Source organism: Scyliorhinus canicula, chromosome 7, assembly GCF_902713615.1.
Source record: "Scyliorhinus canicula chromosome 7, sScyCan1.1, whole genome shotgun sequence".
NCBI classification, from domain to species: Eukaryota; Metazoa; Chordata; class Chondrichthyes; order Carcharhiniformes; family Scyliorhinidae; genus Scyliorhinus; species Scyliorhinus canicula.
In genome coordinates, this window is record NC_052152.1 from 87,271,349 (window position 1) to 87,289,483 (window position 18,135).

Genomic DNA, 18,135 nt, shown 5'->3' on the forward strand with positions numbered 1-18,135 from the left:
CACTTTTGTGCATCGTTGCTGGAACCTTCTCCTTCCATTAATTGCATTAATGTCATTTTTAACTGGATGTTATCAGGCCCTAATCTATTTTTGTGCTGCTTTTGGTGTTCACCTACGTCACATGACTCACATTGATGATGTTCCAATGCAAAAATTCATTTATTGCAGTTCATATTCTCATTTGTATTTTTCTTGTGTAGTACACAAGTAATCTGGATGAAACTCCAGCTTATCTTGGAGGTAGGGACAATTGCTGGAGAATGTTGACTCTGACAGACCTACCCAGAACAACAATTATGTATGACATTATGGACTATGCTCAAAGTAGAATTTTATCTCAGCGTTTGAAGGAGGAATTGCCAATTCTGCTTTCCAAACCGATGACTGAAGAGATTCAACTTCAACACATTAGAACCACCTCTCAGACCAGGTACCTAATTGAAAGGAGTGACTTTGTGAAATGCTTGTAATATTTTATATTCAGAAATCAGTTTCCAACTACATAAGATGGATAAAGCAGTAATAAATAGGAAATAACAGCATTATAAACCTACAAATGCAAAATTGTAAACTTACATTTAATACCTTATGTGACAAACTTCTTACACAAGGACAGATGAGAGGTCAGAGAAAAATATTTTGCATGAGAATGTTTTCTTTTTCTGGTGATGTGAGATGAGTCTGTCAGTGTCAGTTAGTTGAGATCCTATGTACCAATGGGGAAATCTACCCTATTGGTATTGGCCTGTGTTTCTTTGATTTTTTGGGGGCCAGTGGAGACCACAATTTTAACAGCTGGTTTAATTTCAGAACAGATGTGGATCCTTTCAATCCATTTTCTCAACAGGTATTTCCTCACTGCTATTCACATATTCTTTGCTTTTCTAATTTCTTTTCATTGTCTGATGTGAAGATCATCACAATAATGTATCTATCTTTTGCTTTTTTTTAAAAATCAGTTAACCAGTCATTCCATGCTGAGGTTTTCTCTTCTTTCTTCATTTTGTTCCTAATCGATTAAAATGTTTGCTGAGCGACTTCCGGTGGCGGCCATGGAGTAGGAGGTCGCACATTTGGTAGCTCCCGCTTTTCTCCCATTTTTTTCGGAATTTCACTTGATAAATCGATGGAGAGTGAGACAGTGAGGAGAAATCCCACCAGTGTATGGAGCAGTGGACTAGATGTGGCCATGTAAGGAGACATAGTCAAGCAAGGAAGACGCGTGCAAAGCCGGCAGCGCAGGAAAGCATGGCGGAGTCGCAGGATCATGGTGCGGTGGCACAATGGTCGACGGTACAGCTGGTGAAGTTCTTTGAGGAGAGCTTTGCCAAGCTAAAGAAAGATACGCTGGACCCTATTAAAGCATCGATCGATCTGGTGGAACAGGGTCTAGAAACCCACGGACAGGTGATTCAGAAGGTGGAGGAAATGATGTTCGAGCAAGAGGACCATTTAACCGCTTTGGAGGTCGAGGTGGAGATGATGAAGGACCACCAGAAAAGGTTGCCGGAGAAGTTGGAGGACTTGGAGAACAGATCCAGTAGACAGAACCTGAAGATCGTCGGCCTCCCTGAGGGCAGTGAGGGTTCGGACACGAGGGCATATGTGGCAAGTATGCTGGAAAAGGTGATGGGAGATGGGGCGTTTACGCGGCTCTTGGAAGTGGACAGAGTGCATAGAGCTCTTATCGTAGAATTCATAGAATTTACAGTGCAGAAGGAGGCCACTCGGCCTATCGAGACTGCACCGGCTCTTGGAAAGAGCACCCTACCCGAGGTCAACACCTCCATCCTATCCCCATAACCCAGTAACCCCGCCCAACACTGTCGGCCATTTTGGACACTAAGGGCAATTTCTCATGGCCAATCCACCTATCCACAATGCTGCCCTACAATGCTACTCTGCTGCCCTACAATGCTACTGTGCTGCCCTCTTGCAAGGAAGCCGCAAGCGAATGAACCGCTGAGGGCGATGGTGGTGCGAATGCACCGGTTCTTGGACAAGGAACAGATTTTGCGGTGGGCCAAGCAGGTACGGAGCTGCGTGTGGGAGAACTGTGAGCTGCGCATCTACCAGGACCTGGGCACGGAACTGGCCAGAAGGCGAGCTGCATTTAACAGGGCAAAATCGTCCTTCTTCAAGAAGGGGGTGAAGTTCGGGATGTTGTATCCAGCGCATCTTTGGGTCACGTTTGAGGGCCAGGAACTTTCTTTTGAATAACCGGACGAAGTTATGAACTTTATCAATGACAAAAGGCTAGCAGGGGATTAAGGTCACTGAACCCTGGGGGAGGGCATTGTAGTGGCGATTTAGTCAAAATCACTTCTGTGTTGTTTTGAATATGCAGTGCTCTCTGTAACAAGGAGTTATTTTCCCCTTCCTTTTTTCTTTGGTTTTCGTTGTGATAAGATGTTTGAGCAGCTGCTCAGAAATGTTAGTTAACTCTATTCCATTGGAAGCTGGGTGGAGCGATTTCTTCTACTGTTCGTTTACTGGGGACTGTGATGCTTTGAAAATATATGTCCAAGCGTAGGGGAGGGAGAACAATGGGGAGATAGGATGTCTGGTGCCATGGGCGGAAGCTACCAGGCTGGCTAGGTTAGCTAGCTCACGGAAGCACGGTGGGAGGGGGGGGGGGGGGGGGGGGGGGGGGGGGGGGGGGGGGGGAGAAGAGAAGCAGGTGATAAGTTTGATATGGGTTGGTTTTCTGGTGCTGTTACCAGGGGGGAGGGGGTGTTGAGATCTGCTCTGCTGACAGGGGAGGAACTGTTGCTAGGGGACAAAAGGGAGGTTGAGGACGACGGAGCCCCGAGGAGGCGAGAGACGCGAGCTGGTGGCTGGCCTAAGAAGGGTGATGGCTAATCGGCAGGGGCAGGGAGAGCCCCCGACCAGGCTGATTACCTGGAACGTCACAGGGCTAAATGGGCCGATTAAGAGGGCTCGCGTGTTCATGCATCTGAGGGGATTGAAGGTGGATGTGGCAATGTTACAAGAGACACATGTAAAGGTTATTGACCAGACCAAATTAAGGAAGGGGTGGGACGGCCAGGTATTCCATTCAGGGCTGGACTCTAAGACCAGGGGGGTCGCAGTCGTGATTAACAAACGCGTGGCATTTGATGCAGGTAGAATCGTGGCAGACGCGGGAGGCAGGTACATTACGGTGAGTGGGAAGCTTCAGGGGATGCGTGAATACTCGTGAATATATATGCACCAAACTGGGATGATGTGGAATTTATGAGGCGGGTGTTAGGTAAGATCCCGGACCTAGAGTCACATAATCTGATCATGGGAGGATATTTCAATACAGTCATTTATCCAGGATTGGACCGGTCAAGATCTGGGACAGGGAGGGTGCCAGCCATTGCAAAGGAATTAAAGGGGTTCATGGAGCAGATGGGGGGAGTAGACACATGGAGGTTCGGACGGCCAAGAGTGAAGGAGTTTTCTTTTTTCTCCCATGTCCACAAAGTATATTCTCGGATCAACTTTTTTATCCTGAGCAGGGCTGTGCTGCCGAGGCTGGTGGATACCGAGTATTCGGCAATTGCGGTGTCGGATTATGCCCTACATTGGGTGGATCTACGGGTTAGTATGAAGAGAAGGAAGCGTCCGTCATGGAGGCTGCATGTGGGGCTATTAGCAGATGAGGGAGTGTGTGGGCGGGTGATCAAGTCCATCCAGAACTATTTGGAAATAAATGATACCAGGGAAGTCTCGGCAGCAACAGTCTGGGAAGTTCTGACGGCAGTGGTTATAAGGGAGTTAATTTTGATACGGGCCCATAAAGAAAAGGTGGAACGAGCAGAGGGGGATAGGTTGGTTGGGGAGGTACTCCAGGTGGTAAGAGATATTCGGAAGCCCCGGGTGCGGGGCTACTGAAGGAGCGGCGGAGGTTACAGGCGGAGTTTGGGCTGTTATCTACAGGGAAGACAGTGGACAACTGAGGAAGGCAAGGGGAGTGGTGTGTGAGTATGGGGTAAAGGCCAGTAGAATGCTAGCACACCAGCTGAGGAAAAGGGAGGCGGCCAGGGAGATATGGAGAGTAAAGGACAGAGGTGGGAATGTGGTCCTGGACCCAGTGGGGGTGAATGAGGTGTTTAAGGACTTTTATAGCAAGTTATATGAGTCGGAACCCCCGGGTGGAGGGGATGAGGCAGTTCCTGGGTCAGCTGAGGCTCCCGAGTGTGGAGGAATAACTGGTGGAAGGACTGGGAGCCCAATTGAAATTGAGGAAATAATGGAGGGGCTGGAGGTCATGCAGTCGGGCAAGATCCCGGGGCCAGACGGCTCCCTGGTGGAATTCTGCAAGAAGTTCTCGGAGATATTGGGCTCACTGCTGGTGAGGACATTTAATAAGGAAAGGGAGAGGGGAGTCCTTCCCTCAACAATGTCGCAGGCCACGGCATTGTGCAAGAACACAAGTTTGGGGGCACTGATAATGGCACCTCTGCCGTTCTCGCCGGCCCGGTACTCCACAAGCCCAGTGGTAGTGGCAGCTTTGAGAGTCTGGGGGCAGTGGAGGAAATATAGGAGAGCAGAGGGAGCATCTGTCTTAGCCCTGATTTACAACAACCATCGGTTTGTGCTGGGAAGGCTGGATGGAGGGTTTCGGAGATGGCAGAGAGTAGGAATTGAGAGGATTGGAGATCTATTTATAGATGGGAGCTTCCCTAGCTTGAAGGATTTGGAGGAGAAATTTGAACTGTCACAAGGGAATGGGTTTAGATATCTGCAGGTACGGGATTTTCTGAGAAGGCAGGTTCTGACCTTCCCGCTCCTGCCCCCATCCTGGGGGATACAGGACAGGGTACTTTCCGGACCATGGGTGGGAGAGGCGAAGGTACCGGATATCTACAAAGAACTTATGGAGTCGGAGGAAACTCAGATAGAGGAACTAAAGGGTAAGTGGGAAGAAGAGCTAGGGGGAGAGATAGAGGCGGGTGTGTGCAGGGTTAACACATCCTCATCATGTGCCATGTTTAGCCTGATAGAATTTAAGTTAGTTCACCGAGCACACATGATGGTGGCCCGGATGAGCAAGTTCTTTGGATTAGAGGACAGATGCGCGAGGGAGGTCCAGCAAACCATGTCCATATGCTTTGGGCATGCCCGAAGCTTGGAGGGTTTTGGCACGGTTTTGCTGAGGTTATGTCCACGATACTTAAAACACGGGTGGTGCCGAGTCCAGAGGTTGCGATCTTTGGAGTTGGAAGAGCCGAGAGAGAGAATCTGCCATTTTGGCCTTTGCCTCCCTGGTAGCCCGGAGACGGATACTGTTAATGTGGAGGGACACGAAGCCCCCAAAATTAGAGACCTGGGTTAGTGACATGGCTGGGTTTCTCAATCTTGAGAAAATAAAGTTCGCCCTGAGAGGATCAATGTTAGGGTTCGTCCGGAGGTGACAGCTGTTTGTCGACTTTCTCGGAGAAAATTAAAATGTCAGCAGAGACAGAAATCAAGGGTTGGGGGTGGAGGTTAGGCTATTGTTTCATTGATTAGGGGTGCAAAGAACGTGATAGGGATGGAAATGTTTTATGTACCATGTTTATGTTGCTGTTATTGTTATTACTCTAAACACTACAAATACCCCAATAAAATGTTTTTTATTAAATGTTTCCTGAGCTTTCACTTTGTTCAGTTCCAATGAAGGACATTATGTCTGAATCATTAAGTTACATGTCCTCACCTCAGATGTTGAGTGGTCTGATAAGAATTTTTTTGCGCTATTTGTTTCACAATTTAATTACATTCGATACTTGTCACAAAACTCCCTGACATTTATGTGATAGGTAATTCTCCTCACAATGCCTCTCCTCCATTATCTAGCTTTGAGCAACTGCCCTCACTTGGTCACACTCTTATTCAATTGTAACTAGAATATTTCCACTCCCACACATTCATCTCCAGGGTTCCCAAAGGATCCATCCTAAGTTCCCTCTGTAGTGATCTGCATATCTGTGTCTATATACAAGGGGTCAATGTAAATGCAATACAACTAAGCAATCGCTAGAGGAAGCATGGGAGATGTATAAATACAGACAAATAGCAAGTCAGGGACTCTTCACGGGAACGGCAGCTGGTGAGCAGGACACAGACAGGCAGCTCAGCTGTAACATAGTATAAACGCTGGAGAGAGAACAAGCTCAAAATAAAGCATCGACTTCAGCTGTAAGACTACGAGCTTTATTCAGACACAAGGAATAACACACCCTCCTTTACCTCATCTATAATAAGTCCCTTGATGACATCATCAGCAGACAATGGTTCGGCTTTCTACAAGGCACAAAGTGAAGAGTGGTGCCCTCTTCACTTACCTGGATGAATGTAGCTCCAACAACACTAATGAAGCTTAATAACATCCAGGTCAAAACAACCTGCTTGATAAACACCTGAGACATTCACACCCTCCCCAACCAGTTCAATATGACACGTTTGAATCATCTACACCCATGCAATGCAGCAACCCGCCAAGGTTCCTTGGACAGCACGTCCAAAACCTTGACCTTTACCAACTAGAAGAGCAACAGTTGCACGGGAACACCATTACCAGCATGTTCCTCTCCAAGTCACAAGCCATCCTGACTTGGAATTATTGCCATACCTTAACTTTTGTTGGGTCAAAATCCTGGCACTCCCTACTTAACAACACTTTGGGAGAACCTTCACCTCATGAACAGCAGTGCTTCAAGAAGATGGACTGTCTTTTTAAGAGTAATTAGGGTTGGCCATGGGCAGCACGGTGGCACAGTGGTTAGCATTGCTGTCTCACGGTGTCGAGGTCCCAGATTCGATCCCGGCTCTGGTCCACTGTCCGTGTGGAGTTTGCACGTTCTCCCCGGGTTTGCGTGGGTTTCGCCTCCACAACCCAAAGATGTGCAGGTTAGATGAATTAGCCATGCTAAAATTGCCCCCTAATTGGAAAAAATGAATTGGGTACTGTAAAATTGATTAAAAATAAATAAATTAGGGTCGGCCAATAAATTCTGGCTTTGCCATTGTCACCTCCAATGCATGAGCAGATAAAAATAAAACAAAATTATCCCAGTCCATTGTCTGAACAGGTTTGTTCATAGCCTCAATGTCCTTTAACCTGAGATCAGTTGCTATCCTGCTCTCCATCGAAAGACTACCCACCTCTGCTCCACCCTCAAACCATTTACTGCTGAAACCATTATTCATGTCTTTGTCACCTCCAAATCAGATTATTGCAATGCCTTACTGGCCAGATTCCCATCCTCCGAGTACATCAGCTCATCGAAACTCTTCTGTATCTTATCCCACTTTTCAGGCCCTGTTCTCACTGACCTACATTCACCTCTGCTGCCCCAATACCTCAAGTTCAGAATTTGCATCCTTGTTTAGAAATCCCTCGATGACCTCAAAACTCCTATTTTTATGATTTCCTTCAGTTAAACCCAACCCCCATCGTTCCAACTGTCTGTTCCTCTTACCTCAGACCATCCTCTATCTTGCCATTTATAGTCATGCTCTGAAATTCTCTATCTATATTGCTCAGCTTCAACAACTTCCCACCACCCAAAAAAATCCGACCTCTGACTAAACTTTTATTCAACCTTCCTAATTGCTTCCTCTTTGGCTCAGCATTTGTTATGTCTCGGCACCTTAGGACATTTTTTAATATTTAAATGGTTAACTAAATGTAACTTCTTGAAGCATTTAGCTGTTGGGACTGGAATATTCAGAAATTTTCGACAAATCTCATAAATCATGAGCCGTTGTTTTGCAGCAGCCCCACCTGTTAGAAACCAACTTCATGGGCAGAACTTTGTGCTGGCTGGGAGCGAGAAAACCGGCGTGTAGCTCTCCAGTTGCACAGCTGAGATTTCTCTCCACATTCTCTCGCTAAAATCTGGAGGCCTGGCTTCCAGTGTCACACTGGTGAGGTGCGGCCAGATGGAGCCGGCAATGACAGCTCCACAGTAATCGGGCTCACTTTTTAAAGGGCATCTCAATCTGCATTAAAACAAAACTCACCCCAGCCCCCATGGACACTGGGTACCCCCAGCATGCAATGGGGAACTCCCACATCTCGTCTCCTCCCCCCCCCCCCCCCCCCCCCAAACCCCAGATACACATACGTTCAGAGGAACCGGGGCAAAACCCCCACACACAAAGCAGAAGGGCAACAACCCCCCCCCCCCCCCCCCCCCACACACACACACATGCACCAGGGCAATACCATGCCCCCCCCCCCCCCCCCCCCCCCCCACACACACACATACAAGCACCAGTGCAACTTCCCACCCACACACATATGTGCAGACAAAAGGAGCCGGCAACTCACACACAAGGGCACCCCCCCCCCCCCCCCCCCCCCCCCCACACACACACAAACACCAAAACACCACCATCTGCCCTCACCCCCACACACACACGTGCACACAAAGGAGCAGGGCAACATACACACACACACCCCAGGGCAACACTCTCCCCACACACACACAAGCTCCAGCACAACACCACCTGCCTCCCCCTCACCCCCCCCACCCCACCCACACACACATAAGCACCAGGGCAACACCATCTCCTGCCTCCCCCCGCCACACACACGCACCGTGGCAACACCTCATCCCCGCACAAGCACCAGGGCAACCCCTTCCACACTCAAGGGGAACCCCCAATAGTAGCTCCCAGAGGGCCTGCCCCTGGCAGTGGCAAGAGTGCGCTGCCAGGTTTCCAGGGGACACTGCCCAAGTGGGTCCCTCCCCCCTTCCTCCTGCCGGAGGCTGTTCTTACCTCCCAGACACAGAAAGCATCAGGTTTGTTGAGGACTGCAGCTAAGGAGATGGCTGGCTGCAAGTGATCCTGGACACCAGAATCAGACTAGTTTCCCAAAGAGATTGAGAACTTTGGTAACGCAAAGCAAAATACTGCGGATGTCAGAATTCTGAAATAGAAACAGAAAATGCCAGAATCACTCAGCATGACTGGCACAGAAACAGTTGATGTTTCAGGTCCATGATTTGCATCAGAGATATTTGGAATTCTCACGAAGAAAGGTTGATGGACGGTGTCGGGGTCACAAGTCTGGTGCACTGATAATATTGCACAGTGAATCCATTCATGGGGACACTCAGGAAATCTCTTCCTGATCTTCCACACAGTCAGTTTGCCCCTGCTGTGCAATATTTTGGGCAGCTCTAGTCTAGACTAATCTGGGAGTGCTTAAACCAGTTACTGGAGAGAAAATGAATTGGGTGGATGGAAATTTTGCATCACCACATGCACATTAGCTACATAACCCTGCCAGTCATCCCCATTTACACGCAAGATACTCTGTACAGACAAACTAGGAGCTTGTTGATGAGAAAAATACCAAAACCTGCGTAGAAAGATCTATGTTTCAATGTTTATTTTCCTAGATCACCATGTCCAGCCACACAATTTCCTCCACGGCGATCCTCAATATCGTCAAAAACATCAAGAGAGTCACAGCGCCGTTCTTACAAAACACAACTAAAAGTTTCCAAAATGAGAAAGATGTATGGTTTGGATGAAATCAAGCAGGTAAAACCATGTGATTTACATACCAATGTTTTAATTCCCTATATTTTGTTCTCTAAAGAATGATGACTGCATGGGTTAATCTAGTGTTTGTCAAAAGTTAAATTCATTTTATTTCATATTTACTTATCAAGTAAGTTAGTGAAGCGATCAATTACATGGTCCACTTACCGTTTTCACCCGTTGGAAATGGGCTTGTGTGGTTTAATTCTACCTTTGAGCACAGCCAGCTGATCTCCAGCAGAGCCTTCGCATCTCACTTCTGCATCATCACCTCCAAACTTCCCCCAGGATGTATCCATGGTCGATTCCTCTTTCTTATCTACATAACCCGCTTTGTGAAATGATCTGATAACAGCTTCCATTTTTACATTGGGACCTCCAACTCCACCTGTCCATTCCCTGACCACCTCTGTGCTGTCACTCTCATGGTGTCACAACTTATCCTAATGAAATGTTTGGAAGATTGAAATCATAACTTTTAGCTCAACCACAAAATCCTGCACTCCTTCCAGTGATTCCGTCTTCCTCCTCAGCCACTCACTTGGACTGAACCAGATTGTACAAAATCGTAGTAGCCTGTTCTGCCTTACCCTGTTGTTCAAAAGCGGCCATGATTGCAGTCACATCTCGTTCAGTTTGACTATTGCTGAAACACTTAGCCTTGTTTTTCCCTCATCTATAAATTCCATGGGCGCAATTCTCTGGCCTCGTTATGCTCTTGCTCAAGTGTAACGAGGCCAGTGAATCACGGGACAGGTCAAAAATGATAACTGCGCTGTGCGCCAAACAGTTTGCGATGCAACCAGCCTGCTCCTGTCGGCGAAATCGGGATCTCGCCGTAACTTTGAAAGAAACCAATAAGCCCTTAAGCCCCATTTTCATATAATTAACGAGAACGACCCATCATCCAATGGCCTTCTGTCATTCAGCAGCCACCCCAGCAAGTGGTCACGCTGCCGCCGATTAGTACTTCTTTTGAAAAACATGAAATTGGTGGAAGGGCTTCTGTGGGGAGTTGAGGTGAATAGCCATCTTTGTTCACAGGCAAAGAGACGGGGGCGCTGAACTTGCCACCCCAGTGCTCAGCGGGGGAGGGGGTGGGGGGAGGCGCTTTGGGGGGGGGGGGGGATGCAACCGGGCGTACAACTGCTTGTGGCACCACCAAGCCAAAATTGGATCATGTTTACTCGTTCCTGGGGCAACCCCTGCCCCACTGATCACCCATACTCCCCACTGCAGAAGCCTCTGGCTGCACAGCTAAAGACTATTTGATAGGGAATTGGCAAGGCAATTGTGGTTAAGTGAGCACTTCACAGATGTCAATTGGATTCCCGTGGGTGGGCGGACCACGTAGCATGTGGGAGTCATTGCCTGGCATCCCAATCATACCTTGATACCTCAACACTGCTTGAAATCTGCGGGAGACACCATCACACACGCAACGTCCAAACACCCAGGGGATGGGACACAGCTCCGGGGACATGCTCACGGCCAGAGAGTGGGTGCGTGCCATGGGGAGGGTGGGATGCCTGGAGAGATGGGGGGTCAGCCAGCATTGCGGAATAAAGTGACAAAGGCATCATAATGGTTGTGCAAAAAGGAGTTTAATGTTCTGTACAATATCCCACTCCCGGTGATGCCACCCCCAAAACTCCGCTCCCTGTCCCATGTGCTGACCTTGAGACGCGGTCTCATCAGGAGGTGGAACTCGGGGGAGCTGGTGCCCACCATCGCCATTCCATTGGACAGGTCTAGGTTGGCAGTCAGGGCCCCCTCTCCTGATTGGTGCCCATCTCTCCAGGCATCGCCCCCCTCCCCGTGGCACTCACCCACCCTCCAGTCGTGGAAATGTCCCCAGAGCTGTGTCCCAGCCGCTGGGTGTTCGGATATTACGTGTGTGATGTTGGGGTAGAGGGACAGCTGGTTCAAGCCCTGGCTGCCCTTCATCATCTGGCTCTGTCATCCCTGGCAGTTCCCCAATGTCTGCACCATGGTTGGCCGAGTCGCTCGAGTATGTACCGCGTACCTGGTGGGTGATGTTCTCACGTTCTCACCATTACACGTGAGAATACCACCCACCAGGTACGCGGGACATACTCGTGCGACTCGGCCAATGTTGTCTACCTCATACGCTGCAGGAAAGGATGTACCGAAGCGTGGTACATTGGCAAGACCATGCAGACGCTGCGACAACAGATGAAAGGACATTGCGCGACAATCACCAGGCAGGAATGTTCCCTTCCAGTCAGGGAACACTTCGGCAGTCAAGGGCATTCAGCCTCTAATCTCCAGGTAAGCGTTCTCCAAGGCGGGCTTCAGGATGCGCGACAGCGCAAATTGGCGAGCAGAAACTTATAGCCAAATTCCGCAAACATGAGTGCGGCCTCAACTGGGTCCTTGGATTCATGTTGCATTACATTCACACCCCCCCCCCCCCCCCCCCCCCCCCCCCATCTGGCCTGGGCTTGTGAAATCCTACCAACTGTCCTGGCTTGAGACAATTCACACCTCTTTAACCTGGGGTTACCCCTATCTCTGGATCTGTAAAGACTTAATTACCTGCAAATGCTCGCATTCAAAGCATTGTCTTTCACCTTTGACTTTGTCTGTATAGTTTCTGGAACATACCTCTTCATTCACCTGAGGAAGGAGCAGTGCTCCAAAAGCTAGTGATCTGAAACAAACTTGTTAGACTTTAACCTGGTGTTGTAAGACTTCTCACTGTGCTCACTGCAGTCCGATGCCAACATCTCCACTTCAAAGCTTAACATCTTTATCTTTTGATCTTACTTTTCCAACCCTTTGTAAACCACCATCTTCGAACTTTCTTTTTACTTTAAGGGAATAAGATTAATGCAAGGTGTTGTTGAGAATACATGTTGCTGCCATTAGGTGTTCCATTCCTAGCATATCCTCACGTTGATGGGCACAATGAAAGGATTACTGGGCAAGTTATAAGGACCAGTGAATTTAGTACATATCAGGGAGTTTTGCTAGATAAGACCTCTTTGCCTGTGTGGGTTATGTAAAGTGCAGGATATCTCGGAACCTTATTCACATGCAATAATAAAGGACTTTGCATTGAAGGTTTTGCTTACCAGAAAATCATAGAAACATTACAGCACAGAAAGAGGCCATTCAGCCATCGTACCCGCACTGGTTGAAAAAAATAAACCATCCATTTATTTTTTAAAATGTTTTCAAATAAGGAACAATTTAAATGGAACCCACCTACCTGGAACTTCTTTGGTTATGGGGATGAAACCCACACAGTCAAGGGGAGAATGTGCAAACTCTACACGGACAGTGACCTGGGGCCGGGATCGAACCCGGATCCTCGGCACTGTGAGGCAGCAGTGCTAACGACTGCACCACCCTTCCATCCATTCATTTTAATCACACTTTCCAGTATCAGGTCCGGAGCCTTGTAGGTACCTTTTAAATAAGTTCAACGTTTCTGCTTCAACTCGCAATTTAGGCAATGAATTCCAGATGTCCACCACCCTCTGGGTGGAAAATCTTTTCCTCTTATCCTCTCTAATCCTTCTGCCATTCACCTTAAATCTATGCTCCCTAGTAATTGACCCCTTAGTTAGATGGAAACAGGTTGTTTCAGCCTACCCTATCTAGGCCCCTCATCATTTTGTACACCTCAAATAGGTCACCCCTCAGCTTCCTCTGTTCTAAAGAAACCAAGCCTAGCTTGTCCAATCTGTCCTCGTACATCTACAATTGTCAAGCCCCGGCATCGTTCTTGCAAATCTCTCTCTCGACAGCAATCATGTCCTTCCGTTAATGTGGTGACTAGAATTGCACACAAAGTTCCAGCTGTGGCCTTATATTGCTGTTCTCTATTAAGGTTAGGGAGCAAGGCAAGACAAGCGAGGTGGAGTTACTTCAGCATTGTCTGAATTAATGTACGATATCAATCCACATACATATTGGGCACTAGTATATTGTACCATTGACAGATGATTGATTACCTTATTAGAGAAGAAAAATTACAATGAGGGCTATTCCAAAATTTAAAAATGTCTTTCCTATTTGGAAACAAAGATCAATACTGTCATCAGATGTTAAGACCCTATTTGTTGATGGTTTTGTTTCGACTTTCTTTAAACAATGACTCTGCATCAATGTGATTTCCAGGATGAACTAAATAAACCCACTCAACATAGTCCTGCACAGGATGGCTCTCAGTTTGTCACAAGCTGTGATCAAGATAAGAAAAGTCAAATTGCTTATTTAGCTTCGGATGAAGAGTGGGAGCTTGAAGTGGATGAACTCTATACTTGGACCCAGGAGCTTTCACTTGACTATTAGATGCACCTTTCCCTGACTGAAATAAGACTCTTGAAAGTGACATGTGGGCTGCCACACTTTGATTGTTGCATTGTCAGCACTATTAACAACTGTTAAGAAAAAGCAATATCCTTTGAAGGGCTTTTTTCGTTAGCTTTCACTTTGACACACTATGTACAAGCTGTATTCTATTAACGTTTGGATTGTATACACAGAATTGATCTGTTAGATACACACATGATGAATTGTAAATTGAATGACTTTAAGTCTTCAGTGTAAATGTTAAGCATTAAAGTGCATGAAATTAAGTGCTCTATGTAACAGTAGATTACATTGTTGCAAGAAGCTGCAATCAACATTGCCCTTCCTTCACTCTTCCCTCCACCCCTACAAATCTTTTTCCCTTTCTCTTCTGAAGATGTGACTCATGCTGCACAATGAAACATGGGAATTAACCACCCCTTAATATATTGTCAACTGTACTTCTGGTGACAGGGATGCGCTGAGAACTTGCACATCAGGTGGCTCTCTTCTCACAAACCTGAAAAATAGGCTCTTTTTGCCCAAAAGAGCCCGCTGACACTAAAAATGCATCCCAACATGACGAAGGGAAAAAGCTAAAGAGCAGCCATTTCAGAGAATGTGTGGAAACCAGGAGTGGAAAAAGTCTGGACAAACAAACAACCAAGCCAACCGACGCACGAGGCGGCAAAACGTGGGCCTTGCCAGAGCGAGAGACCGGCCCGCCATACGAGAAGCCCACCCACACCAGCGGATTGGTGGAGGATGTTTCTTTCAAGAGAATTGAGCATTGGAATGAGATGAAGTCAGACATTCAAGCTGCGGTGAAGGGTCGGGTTGCCGAAGCAATGGCGACCATGCAGGTGGCCCTGGATAAGGCAGAGAGGTGACTGGAAGCCCAGGAGGAAACATTCAAAGAGCTGGAAAAAGCTGCAACAGACCAGGCCGACCAGCTCATCACCCTGGAGAAGGAGATGACAAGGCTGGTCGCAACACAGGAGAATTTGAAAGGGAAAAATCTAGGATCAGGAGAACTGGCAAACTTACAAATTGTGGGCCAATTTGGTTCGAAGGTAGGAACCCCACAGTCTATGTGGCCCAAATACTGGTAACCTGGTGGGAAGGGTAGCTTCCTCAACCCACCAGAAATCAAAAGAGCACACCCAAAGCCTAAAGCCGGGGGACAGTCAAGAGCAATAATCACCAAAATGCACTGGTACCAGGACTGGGAACGAATCCTGCGCTGGGCGCGTCAAACTAAAAACTGTAACTGGAAAGGCCACCGTATTCAGAGTTATCAGGACATTGGAGCCGACCTGGCCAAGCACGGGCAGAATTTAATAGGATGAAAGCTGTATTGTATAAAAACGGCATAAAGTTTGGGATGCTGTACTCAGCCAAACTCTGGGAGACGTTCCAAGGCAGGGAGCACCTCTTCACGGCCCCATGCGGATGCAGACAAGTTCATCTCGGAAAACGGACTAGAGAAGCAGCAGCAGGAACAACGATGAAGGGCCCATAGGAAGAGACTCTTAATGTTTACTTTCTACTTTCAGAATTGCCAACTGAACCACCACCATATCCACCACTTTGCGTGGGATTGTGCTGCCTTGTTCTGGGGATGGGAGAGGAAGGTAGGGATATGTGCAGGAAAGCGTAGAAGACTGTGAGGGGAATGGTGAACAAGAAGCTCAGGGATCAGGCGACAGGAGGATGCACAACTAGCTGTTAAATAAGAGGATGGTATTCATGATGACGAGGACGGTTAAGGACCCAGGGGAACGGTACGTCATGGTCAGCAGTGTCCTGGATGGGGCACCGTTAGTCCTGGTGAATGTGTATACTCCCAACTGGGACGACAAGGAGTTTATAAAGACGACCATGGCGGAAATCCCCGACATAGACACACAACTGATCATGGGGGGAAACTTTGATTGTGTACAGAACCCACGAATTGACAGGTCGACCCCCAAAACAGGAAAGACCTTCAACATGGAAAAATAACTCGGTACATTCATGGAGCAGATGGGGGCAGTGGACCCATGGCAGTTCACCCACCCAGTGGAGAAGGAGATCGCCGCTTTCTCCCAACTACACAATGTACTTCTTTGTTGTGGGGAAATCAGTGCTTCCAGGGCAACCAAGAGCGGAATATTCTGCGATTGTAATCTCTGACCATGCTCCTCATTACTTAGATGTGAGGTTGGAGACGGGCCGTGCCCAATGCCTCCCATGCAAGTTGGATACGGCCCTCCTGACCGACAAGGCCTTCTGCGAGAAAATATCTCACACTGTGACTGTGACTGTGATGACTGTGACTAACAAACAGAATGCGGAGGTCTCACCCTCCATGTTCTGGGAGGTGCTGAAGGCTGTGATCAGGGGTGGTATTATTAAAAAGCACGAAGTGAGGGTGGCTAGGCAACAGCTAGTCCACTCCATACTGGAGGTAGACTGGCGATACACCGAGGGTCCAACCATAGAGCTCCTGGCGGAGAGAAAAAGTTACAGATGGACTTAGACCTGCTCTCCACAAGGAAAGCGGTACACCAACTCTGGCAGGCATGGGGAACCCTATGCAAACACGGAGACAAAGTCAGCCACCTGCTGGCTCACTAGTTGAGAAAGCAAGCAGCTTTGAGGGAAATAGCCCAGATCATGGACAGCAAAAGTAACTTACAGGCGGAGCCAGATAAGGTCAACAAGGTATTCAAGACCTTCTACTGGGGGTTGTACACCTCTGAGCCCCCAGCAGGGGACTTGAAGATGAAGCAGTTTCCCAATGGACTGGACATGCCAGTCGTGGGGAGCATAGGACTGGGTCTGGAAGCACCGCTATAACTGGGATCAATCATGGAGAATATCAGCTCCATGCAGGCAAGGAAGATGCCTGGACCGGATGGTTTCACGGCGGACTTCTACAAGATTTGTGACCTTTCTGGCCCCGCACCTGCAGGAGATGTTCAGAGATTCACTGGTGATGGGCACCCTGCCACCTGCGCTGGCACAAGCCTCAATCTTGCTGATACCCAAGAAAGACAAGACCCAACCGAATGCAGTTCCTACAGGCCCATCTCGCTGCTAAACAGAAAACGAACATGAAAGCATGACGGGAGATGTCATTGGAGGTATACAAGATGCTAAAAGTTAGGGATAAAGTAGACATGGAGCTGATGCTTCCTCTTGTGGGGTATTCTAAAACAAGAGGTCAAAATCTTAAGAATAAGAGGTAGCAAATATAAAACAGATTTGAGGAAATCTACTTCTCCCAAAGGGTACTGAATCTGTGGAATTCGCTGCCCCAAAGTGCGGTGGATGCTGGGACAGTGAGTAAATTTGAGGAGTTAGACAGATTTTTAATTGATAATGGATTGGAGGGTTATGGGCAACAGGCAGATCAGTGGATTGGAGGCCAGGATGGGATCAGCCATGATCACACGGAGGGTGTTAGGCTCAGAAGGCTAAATTGCCTACTCCCGCTCCTAGGTCATGTGTTCGAGGGAGGAGATGCAATCCAGTTCTTGGTCTGTGACGGTGTACGCAGCCGAAGAGGAACATATCAGCCATAATCGAATGGCGGAGCAGACTCGATGGGCCGAATGGCTTAATTCTGCTCCTATATCTTATGAACTAAACGCAGATGCAAAAATACTGGCCAAGATCAGAGTCAAACTGGGGGGCTGCGTACCAGAGGTGGTAGCAGAAGACCAGATGGGCTTTGTCAAGGGTAGACAGCTAACATCGAACATCAGGCGCCTGCTGAACGTGATCATGACCCTGCGACTATGAACGCCACCTTCAAAAGTCGAAGACCGGCCCCAGGGGGCACTGATAGTTAAAGAAATTTACACCAACAACAGGCTGACAACACTTGAGGAACTGACAGAGATGTTCCAGCTGACAGGGGGAACAAACTACGGTACCTGCAGATCAAAAACTTCCGACAAAGTGAAATGAGGATGGATCCACAGCCACCAAAACAATCACTGTTAGAGGACCTACTGGATGCGGACATCCTAGAGAAAGGGAACTGTGGTGACATGTATTGGCGACTGCTAACGAGGGCCAATACCTAACTAGACGAGAGAGAAGTGCGAGGAGGACTTGGGTTTGAAATAGGGTGGACACTCTGGAGCGAAGCAGTGCACAGGATCAACTCCACATGCACAAGGCTAAGCCTCATGCAGCTAAAATGAAATGAAATGAAAATCGCTTATTGTCACGAGTAGGCTTCAAATGAAGTTACTGTGAAAAGCCCCTAGTCGCCACATTCCGCCACCT

General features: G+C 48.0%; 1 protein-coding gene across 2 annotated transcripts in view; it reads left to right on the plus strand.

The window, feature by feature from the left end:
- Nucleotides 1–14,122, plus strand: part of c7hxorf58 (chromosome 7 CXorf58 homolog) — a 64,725-nt gene extending 50,603 nt beyond the window's left edge. The window contains exons 7-9 of one of the 2 annotated variants that reach the window (XM_038802377.1): nt 201–430; nt 9,387–9,531; nt 13,681–14,122. In XM_038802377.1, coding sequence (XP_038658305.1) covers nt 201–430; nt 9,387–9,531; nt 13,681–13,854 — 549 coding nt within the window. In that variant the 3' untranslated portion in view covers nt 13,855–14,122. The remainder of the gene's footprint in view (nt 1–200; nt 431–9,386; nt 9,532–13,680) is intronic. The other variant, XM_038802376.1, reaches the window with a different exon arrangement.
- The last annotated feature ends 4,013 nt before the right edge of the window (nt 14,123–18,135 follow it).